Genomic DNA, 9,969 nt, shown 5'->3' on the forward strand with positions numbered 1-9,969 from the left:
AAAGAAAGAAAGAAAGAAAGAAAGAAAGAAAGAAAGAAAGAAAGAAAACAAGCAAGCCAAACCAAACAAAAAAAACAATTCAGCTTCAGAAATATATGATGTCATTCAAAGGGATCCAGCGCCATCTAATGTTGAAACTGAACCATGTGCAACTAGTAGAGTACAAAGCACCTATACTCCTCTCCAGAGTACAGAATACCCTGTGCCCCTGTGACTTTGCTACAGTGCTTCAAATGTGACAACAGTTTGAGAACATTGGATTTAGACTATAGGACAAGGACAGCTTTGTTCTAAGGATAGGACCTGAGTTATTTTCAACAAGGGTTCCTATTAGTAAATATTTAGGTGACTACAATTGTCATTTTCAAATAATGTTAAAACTTATTTACCCAAATAACTTTAATTACATGCCAGTCAGCACAGAGGAACTATTTGGAAAGCTCAGTAACAGCATTCTAAAGATAACACAAAGTCAAGAAAATTAATCCTCCAACAGTGACAAGCTACTGAAGTAAAACAAAGGGTAGGGGTTACAGAATGAAGGATGCTATTTAAATGGTCAGAATAGACATCTAAATATAGAACACACTGACATGGAGAACAGGCAATAAGGTCTGGGCAATATTATTCTAAGCAGCAGAGATTGAGTAAATAGCCCCTGAAGCAAGAATAAACTTGTAGTGTTAAAAGGTAAGCAGGTCAGAGCTGCAAAATGAAGGCAAGAAGGGCTAGAGAGATGGCAGAGTGGTTAAAGCACTTGTTGCTCTTGCAGAGGACCCAGGTTTGATTCCCAGCACCTACATGGTGGCTCACTACCTTCTGGAACTCCAGTTTCAGGGGACCCAATGCCCTCTTCTGACTCTCAGGCACCTGGCACACATATGATGTACATACACGCGTGCTGTATGTACATTAACAAAACATTAACACTCATAAAATAAATAAATCTAAAAAATATTTTTAAGTTTTTCTTTAATTTACCAGGAGACTGGTAATAAGATGGAGGCAAGCAGGGGCAGGATCTCAAGGCGTCTGGATCCTCCTTAGAGGATCTGTAACAGGATCGACCGTGATGAAAAGATCTATACCACGACAGGAAGACTGAGGCAGGACTACTGTACAACAGAGGCCAGTGGGTAGACACTGTAGTAATGGTAAATGTAAAGGCTGGCCAGGTGGTGCTGGCAGCACTCAGGAGGCAGATCTCTGTGAGTTTAAGGCTAGCCTGGTCTACAGAGCAAGTTCCAGGGCTATACAGAGAAACCCTGTCTCAATTTTAAAAATGAAAAAAATTATTGGTATGGTGCTGGGTCAAGAGATGCATACATTAAAGACTGAATGACCTCCAAAAAACTAACCAATTTATTCTTCTATCAATAACGCACGCCACCGCCCATTTTCTCATTATTTTTTTCTATCAGATTAAGAAACTCTTTTTACTTGTTATTAGGAAACCTTTTCTTAAAGTTGAGGACCAAAGGGAGATCCTTAAGTGTCCCTACCACTGAGCCATTCCCCAACCCTTTCTTAGGAAAACAAACCATTATCTGATGAATACTTGCTTTACTGCTGTCAACTGCACACTCACTACCCTTATCCAGTTTTCTATAATGTAGAATCCTTTTGTTTGTTTTTTGTTTTAGACATAATCTCACTATATGTAGCCTGGGCCTGACTGGAACTCAGAAATCCCCTTCTTCTAGACTGCTGGAATTAAAGGTGTGCACCACTAGGCCTAGCCCTAATTCCTTTCTGTGTGTTTTCTTTGCCTATAGTGTATGTCCATGCACCAAGTGCATACAGTGTCCATAGGATTAGAAAGTGTCAGATCTCCTAGAACTGGAGTTACAAATGGTTGTAAGCTGCCACTGGGTTTTGTGACTTGAACCTGGGTTCTCTACAAGAGCAAAATGTGCTCTTAACTGCTGAGCCGTATAAATTTTTTATTTTTTGTTAAAGGAAAAAATATCTAAGCAAGCCAGGTGTGGTGGTACATGCTTATGCTCTCAGCACTCAGAAAGGTAAGGCAGAAGAATCACCAATTTCAGGGTGGCCTGAACTGAACAGGAAGATTCTGTTTCAAAATACCAAGAGTTTCGAATACATGTAGCCAAGTGGTCAGATAACTTGCCTAGCATGCACAAGGCTGACCTTCAATCCCAGCAAAAACTGAAAAATCCAGCCTGGTCTATGAGTTCCAGGACAGCCAGTGCTACATAAAGAGACCTTGCTTCAAAATGAAAACAGAAACAAAAACGAACAAACAAAATCCTGAAAAAAATCAAACCCTATCACAGTACAAATTGTTTCCCAATTTACTTATTTTAGTTCTGTTGATAGAGCCTCTGATAAAGAAAAGTGGCTCATGTCAATACAATGCTTAGCTTACTGTAGGCTTACTAGAAAATTTACCTTTATTTATTAATGTAAGGTTTGTCCTGATATCAGCTCCCCTAAAATCCTGTTTTCTTTAATGTTTTATTATTTTAAATATCTGGATTTTGTGTTGGTCTGTGAGATCTTGGATGTCCAGAAACCTGATGTAGGTTTTTTTTCCTTTGAGTTCTGCTATAGTTGAGCCCTTACCCCAACAGAACTGTCCCAGTCTAGAAACAGCTATTTAATTCCACTCGCTCTATTCTCTGTTGGCTCAGGAAGAAGTCCAAGTCTCCAAAAGCTATCCCTTGTCTATCCTCACCCACTTCAAATCAGCTCTTTATGGAGCTACTGTACATGCCTGTGTATAAAAACTATGCTTATAATTACCCAGTGGTTTCCTACTGAAAATAGAAATTCTGACTCTTTAGAGCGTAATTTACAATATCCCAAGCTTCTGCAGCATACTCTCCTCACCCACTAACCCCTGCCCCATCACTGGCTTTTCATTCTCTAGAATACAAGTTTATTTCTCTCTCAGTTTCATAACACTGGTTTCCTCCACCTAAAAAAAAAAAGTAGCTTCGATGACTGGGTAATGTCACCTCCCCTGGCAACTCTTCCAAACCCTAACACCATTCAATTCAGTGACTTTTTACAGAATTACCTCATTTTGCTTTAATCTAGGCACTTAACTGAAATTATTTTTGCTCATTCTTTTTGTTCTGATGCTATCTTCTCTGTTTTTCCCACAGTGTTTTTTAGAAGGTAAAATTTTTGTTATATTGTGCGGTTGTGTTCCTAGTGTCTGGCGACTGTCACATAGCAGGGTGTTCGATATTTGTGAAAGGAGAAAAACTTTGGAATCCACTTCCTGTACAACTTTCAACTCTGTCTCGTTGGACCAGAGTAATGCTCAAGTATGCAATCGTCTTCTCTGTCCAGCCCAGCACTCATCTCAGACACAGCATTACGCTTGTGTAAGTCTCGGCATAATTAAACTTTGGGAAGCTGAAGGCTGGACCCTGCACAACGCCAGCGTCATTGACCCATCCTCCCAGAGGATCAGCCAAAGGCCTCGGAGAGAGAAAGGGCGGAGCAGCTTACCAACTCATCCGGACTCAGGACTCCGAACTGCACTCTCTTGATGGTGCGCAGCGGGCATGCGCTGTCCCCGGAGGGGGGGCCACCCCCGTGCATGGCGAGGCCGGCGCGCTGCGCAGGCGCAAATCTCGCTACAAAAAGCCTGCGCCACCGCCGCCTAAGAGCTCAGAACCCGTCCGGGCGGCCACCAGGAAAGACCTCCCAGAATAGGGAGGGAGAGGCCGGAGGAGGGAAAGGTGGGGGAGGGGAGGAAGGGGAAAGGCAGAGAAACGAGAAGGGCCGAAAGAAAGCCTTTTCTCCCTTTCCGGAGATTCGTCGGCTCCCAAAAAGGAAACAAAAGAAGGCAGGAAAGGAGGAGGTTTGGGAGGGAGGAAGAAGAAAAGGGGTAACGAATAAATAAGTAACCGAGATCCTGAACGGCAGAGGTTACGGCAGTTTGTCTCTCCCCCTTCCGGGAGCCACCTTCTTCTCCAACCGTCCTGGTCGCGCTCTCGGCGCTTCTGAGGAGAGAACTGGCTGAATGACGCCCTTTATAGATTCGCCCTTGAGTCCCGCCCCTTCCTTTCCCGCCCTCCCTTGCGCTACGGGGCCGCCCGCTCCGGCCTACAAGGAGCGCGCGCGCCAGAGTTGTTGACGCTGGGGCTCGGGCTCCCTGGTTAGGTGTTCTTTCTGACGCGACAGGAGGAGGAGAATGTTTCTGATCCTGCCGCCTCTCTTCGCCGATTTCCCGTGCACTGAAGCTGACGGCTTACAGAACGGAGGATAAAGTTAGGCCGTCTTTACTCAGCTTTGGAGACCAGGCTTATTTTCAGCTAAAGTCTCTCATTAATATCTCCCCCAAACTGGGGAAATGGTTTGTTCTACGCATCGGTAATGAAGGCGGGGCCAGTAGAGTCCTCCCGAGCGTGTTCCGGGGGAGGGAGGGACGGGGAGACGGGACAGCCCTCCGTCATGAATATTCAGTTTTTCGCTGAATATGCATAAGGCACATAGATGGCGCGTCCAATCAATTGGAAGTAGCTGATGTTTGTGGAGAGGCCTCCCTGGATGTTGGGGCACCGCCTGTCCTTTAATAGAGAGTTTTCCGGAGCCCTGGCACTGGATATCCAGTCTGAGCTTTTCCTGAGCCCGGAGGCCTATTCTGAAAGTAGGATGGCTGCTACCCGGGAGCAGCAGATCACGCGACCGCGACAATCTGAAAAAAGCAGATTAGCGGAGGGGCAGAATACGAATGTCTTGGGGAATTTGGGGTCAAGGAATGTGAACTTTTAAGGAAATCCTACACCTTCCAGACTACTTCAGAAATAAGGTGGCGGCTGAGTGTTTCAAGGGAATTTCCAAAAAGAGCGTGTTTCCACTCTTTGCAAAGCAAAGCCAACTGCTCAGCCAACCACAGTAATTCATGCTTGATGTCAAGGTTACATCACCACTCGGACAGGGAGCACCACCACTGAGGAAAATTCTGTCCAAAGGAAAAGAAACTCAACCCCCCCAGTGCTGGCTGTTTCCCTGACAAGCTGTATTCTTCGTTCTTCATTCCCCAGTGTTCTCTTTCCTGCCTGTGGGATTAATCCCCATGGCCCACTCACTACTAGGCTTCTTTAGTCCTTTGGATCTGAGACCTCACTGCTTAATTATGGCCTTTTTTTTTTTTTCGGTTTTTCGGGACAGGGTTTCTCTGTGTAGCCCTGGCTGTACTGGAACTCACTCTGTAGACTAGGCTGGCCTTGAACTCAGAAATCCGCCTGTCTCTCCCTCCCAAGTGCTGGGATTAAAGGCATGCGCCACCACTGCCCGGGTTAATTATGGCCTTATACCCTGTTCCCAGTCCAAATTTCATACCCTGGTTCCTGTATTTGCTTACGATCCTCCCTCTCCATTTAGTCCCAAGTCACCCTTGGGATCACACCTAGGGCATCTCTCACCACAGCAGTTCTTTTGTTTTAATATTTATTTTGTGTGTAAGCATGCCACAGCGCATGTATAGAGAGGATTATCTGTAGGAGTCAGTTTTCTACATCTACCGTGTGAGATGTGAGATCAGGCTTGGTAGCACTACCCTTTACCTGCTGAGCCAGCTCACTGGTCCTCCACACCAGTCCTTTGCCAGGCATTTGTTCTTTCATGGGTTTTATTCCCGTCTCTCCTATTTACCCCTGTCCCACCCTCCCCCAGGCTCTCAAGTTTGATTTCATTCCTCCATTTGCCCTTCCTTATCACAACTGAAGTTCTGAGCAGTAATGATGGCAATGCTGCCCAACACAACCCCTGCTCCCATGATGTCAGAAGGTGCCACGGTCTCGTAGAGCACATAATACTGCAGCATCAGGGCTACCACGACCTCAGAGTGCAGGACAGCACATACCAGGGCGGGATGAGCTTTGGTGACTGCATAGCTTACACATACAAAGGAGACCAATGCGAGGAGCCCCACTGCCACCATACAACTCCAGCTCAGAGTGTCCTGAGGTAGCATGGGGGTCTGTAGCACAAAGAGGCCTGGTACTGAGACCATTAGCCCCACCAAGCCAAATAGGAAGGCCACAGTTGGTAGGCAGGAGGGGAAGTGTAGAGAGCGGTAAATCTGCAGCCCCAGCGACAGTGCCAGACCTCCCAGGAAAGCCAGTACATAGCCCAGGGCTGTGTAGAGACCAGTAGTCCCCTCTTGTAATGTCCCCAGTCCAGGTCCCACAATGATGATCAGTCCAAGGGTGCTGCCGAACAGGCCGCACCAGGCGTAGCCGCTGAGACCCTGGCTCTCAAGGCAGAGGGCAAGGAGGGCAGAGCACACAGTGGAAGAACCTTTGCGAACAGTGACCGCGTTGCCGGCAGGCACCACCTGAACTGCACTGTAGGCACAGCCAATGCTGAGGACGTTGAGAATGGCATGAAGGAAGGCCCGAACCCGAACATCAGGAGGCCCCAGAAGTGGATCACCACGGAACTTAAGTAACAAGGCAATGGGGAGGTGGAAGAGGCATCGAAAGATAAGCAGCTCCAACGAGGGCAATTGGGAGGTCTGGTAAGCCATACGGGAGAACGGGCCCACGAAGCCAGCAGACAGGCCTCCACCCAGCAGGGCCACAAACAGGCCTTTGGTGGCATTGGAGGGCCCACAGCGATGGTGATGGTTCGAGGGGAGGCTGGCTGGAGTGGAGGGCGGCGATGGCTGGGTGAAGTCAGGTAGGTTGAAATAGGGATGAATGGCAGCCTGTTAGGGAGAAAGGAGCTTGGACAGGAGAGCAACCAGAGCCTGGGCAACTCGGGGTAGGGTGAGTGGCAGGCTGAGATCTTGGACCCCTTCAGGATAGTAGAGGAACTCATAGGAGCTCGAAAGGGCCTGAAGATGGATGAGGTGGTACAGTGTGGGTCTTGAACATCTAAAGCAGGAGGTAGGTAGTGAATAGTCCTGGAGCATCATGTTTCTCTGGGTAGTTGTTCCTGGGAGGAATAAAGGAGGACCCAGGGATACTCTGCTCGTTTGAGGAAAAAGAGTTAGTTAGCTTCAGATGCTATGTATCCATATGATGTATGTCACAGTCTCCAGGGACTTTTGGGTCCACCATTATGAATTTCATTTGTTGGTATCTCCAGGACCACTGGGAAATTCAGAGGAGGAAGGGAAGAGGTATATCTAGATGTTGAATGTTGTCCCACCCTTTGCCCAAATACTCACCATCTCTTCTTGGACTTCCTCCTCTCCTCCTGGGTCGGGTTGCTTGGTCCCCTGCAGAGCTTCAGCCATTGTGACTGAGTGGGACTGAGGTTCTTCCCTGGAACCTTCCTGAGGGGGGCAGGGACTATTTTCTCATTGATTCCAACTTGGGTTTATTGTTGTTGTTGTTTATTTTGGGGGTTGGTTTGTTTCTTTTTGATTTGGAGTGAGTTTTGAGGGTGAGAGGGTAAAGAGGCTCTTTCTATAGGCCAGGCTATTCTGAAATTCACTGTTGTCCAGGCTGATTATAGGTGTGTACCACCACTCCAGGCTTGTTGTCTGTCTTTGTTGCTATGACTCCAAGTTCATTCTCATTCTCTCTCCCCCTCCCCCTCCCTTTCTCCACTCCACACCCCCACCCCTGTAATGAAACTTCTTTTTGTTTACATTTTGCATCATTTTACAAGGATTGTTTCTTTTTGGTTTCTGTGTATTGTGTGTTCATGTACCTATGAGTAAAAGCTAGAGAGTAACGTTAGGTATTTTTCTTCAGTCTTTTTTGTTTGTTTGTTTGTTTTTGGTTTTTAAAGACAGGATTTCTCTGTGTAGCCCTGGTTGTCCTGGAACTCACTCTGTAGACCAGGCTGGCCTCGAACTCAGAAATCCACCTGCCTCTGCCTCCCAAGTGCTGGGATTAAAGGTGTATGCCACCACTGCCCGGCCTTTTTGGTTTTTATTTTGTTTGTTTGTTTGTTTGTTTGTTTTTTAAGGTTCTGTCCACCTTTTTTTTTCTTTTTTCTTTTTTTTTTTTTTCATTTTTCAAACGTGGTCTTTAATGGGCCAAAACTTGCCCAGTAGGTTAGATGGCTGGTCAGAGAACCCAGAGATCCACCTGCCTCGGTGTCCCTGCTTTGTGTTTAACAAGCATACTACCTCCCTACTTGGCTTTTCTTCCTTCCTTCCTTCCTTCCTTCCTTCCTTCCTTCCTTCCTTCTTTTCCTCCCTCTCTGTCTCCCTCTTTCCCCTTTTGTTCCTCCTCACCCTCCCTCTTTCCTTTCTCTGTCTTTCCCTTCCTTCCTTCCTTCCTTCCTTCTTTCCTTCCTTCCTTTCTTCCTTCGAGAACGGTTATGCCATATATGTGTGGGACACACATGTGGCACAGCGAGCATATGGCAGTCTGAAAAGCTGGCAGTCCTCACCTCCACCCTGTCGGAGACAGTCTTTTGCTCTGTGCTTCTGTAAATTCCAGAGTAACTACCCTGAGAGCTCCTGGGATTTGCCCATCTCTGCCTTCCATCTCATCATAAGCCTCAGTTTCTTTTTTAAAAAATTTGATGTGTGGACAGATGTGGTGGCTCACACCTTAAATCCTAACATTTGGGAGACAGAAGCAGATCCCTGTGAGTTCCAGGCCAGCCGCCGGGGTTACATAGTGATTGAAAAAAAAGGGGGGGGGGGGGAAGGAAGAGTGTGGAAGTGTGCAAGCTCAACCATCTCTCCAGCCCCCAGATTTATTTTATTTTAAATTATCCATATACATCTGTGTGGGAATATGTGGATGAATGCAGGTACCTGAAGAGACCAGAGATATCAGATCCCCTGGAGCTGGAGTTACAGGTGGTTGTGAATGGCTGTATTTGGATGTTGGAAATCAAACTCTTGGGTCTTCTACAAGAGCAGTTCTCTCTCTTAACCACTGAGCATTTCCCCTAGTCCTCAGGGTTTTTGTTTGTTTCTTTTGATTTTTGCTTTATGGGACGTCTTACCAAGGCTGCTCTCAAATGTGTACCCTGTGGAATCTGGCCTTGAAGTCTTGGCCCTCATGCCACTATCTCCCTAAGTGCTTGGGGTTACAGGCACCAGCACAGATGTTAGAAAGAGTGTGGGGGTGGGGTTTTTGTTGCTATATGGCTTGTATAGGCCGAGTGGCTTGGAACTAGCACGTAAACCAGCATGGACTTGAGCTTGCTGTGGTCTCCCACCTTTGCTGCCCTAGTGCAGGCATTACAGGCTTGCCCCATCATTCTTTACAGGGGGAGTTTGCTCCTCTTTCTCCTCAAGTGGGTTTTTGTTTTTTGGGGAGAGGATGTTTGTTTTTTTCAAGACAGGGATCTCACTATGTAGCCCTGGCTGACCTGGAACTTGCTGCTTAGATCAGGTTAGCCTCCAAGTCACATAAATCCACCTGCATCCATGGTAACATAATGCTAGGCCTCTTCAGTGTTTTTAATTTTGCAACCAGGGAACAGTCTATAGGGTTGTCCCACTGAGGTTCCAGGAATGTTTTTATGTATGCCACGTTTTTCATGCTTCCTCCTGATGTGTGCTTAGTGCTGTGCCGGGAAGTCCACACCAAGGCCTCTGCATTTATATGCAAGGATACAGAAGTGAAACAAAGTTCCAAGCTCTGTGTTTATCTGCACTAATGGTCATCCATTCTGTGGAGTTGAGGTCTTCCTTGCCAGTGGGTCTGGCGATAGTCCCTAGCATTCCTGAAGGTGGGTGCTCCCAGGGATGTGGGGATGCTCGCTTTGGATCTATAGGTTCCACTGGGCCGAAATATGAATCTGCCTTGTTGTAAGGTTGCAGCCCCGGAGAACGTGTGGTGTGTGTGTGTATGTGGTGAACAAATGTGCACACGCAGCATGCTCTAGGCGATGTGACCCCTGAGTGAAGGGTATGCAGAGGGAAGGGCGGTTGTGGGGGTGAGTCCCTTCCCAAGGAGTGAGTGGTCCGAGGGCAATGCAGTCCAGTCACCGCCCCGCAAGGTGTACACCCTGCGGGAGGCCCCGAGTCGTTTCCCTGTGAGGGATCCACCGGGTCTTGGCCAGCAG

The 9,969-nt window shown here is 47.1% G+C and overlaps 2 protein-coding genes across 2 annotated transcripts in view; both read right to left on the minus strand.

The window, feature by feature from the left end:
- Polr2a (RNA polymerase II subunit A) overlaps positions 1 to 3,985 on the minus strand; it is a 25,121-nt gene extending 21,136 nt beyond the window's left edge. The window contains exon 1 of the mRNA XM_028780087.1: positions 3,484 to 3,985. Within this exon, the coding sequence (XP_028635920.1) occupies positions 3,484 to 3,576 (93 nt within the window). The 5' untranslated portion in view covers positions 3,577 to 3,985. The remainder of the gene's footprint in view (positions 1 to 3,483) is intronic.
- Positions 3,986 to 5,422: 1,437 nt separating this feature from the next.
- Positions 5,423 to 7,386, minus strand: Slc35g6 (solute carrier family 35 member G6). Its single transcript, XM_028780212.1, has 2 exons — positions 7,157 to 7,386; positions 5,423 to 6,691 (listed from the first exon to the last, which is right to left on the minus strand). The coding sequence occupies exons 1-2, from the start codon at positions 7,223 to 7,225 to the stop codon at positions 5,672 to 5,674; spliced, it is 1,089 nt and encodes a 362-aa protein (XP_028636045.1). The 5' UTR covers positions 7,226 to 7,386; the 3' UTR covers positions 5,423 to 5,671.
- Between the last annotated feature and the right edge of the window lie 2,583 nt (positions 7,387 to 9,969).

Source organism: Grammomys surdaster, unplaced genomic scaffold (genome assembly GCF_004785775.1).
Source record: "Grammomys surdaster isolate TR1022 unplaced genomic scaffold, NIH_TR_1.0 364, whole genome shotgun sequence".
In the NCBI taxonomy this organism is placed as follows: domain Eukaryota; kingdom Metazoa; phylum Chordata; class Mammalia; order Rodentia; family Muridae; genus Grammomys; species Grammomys surdaster.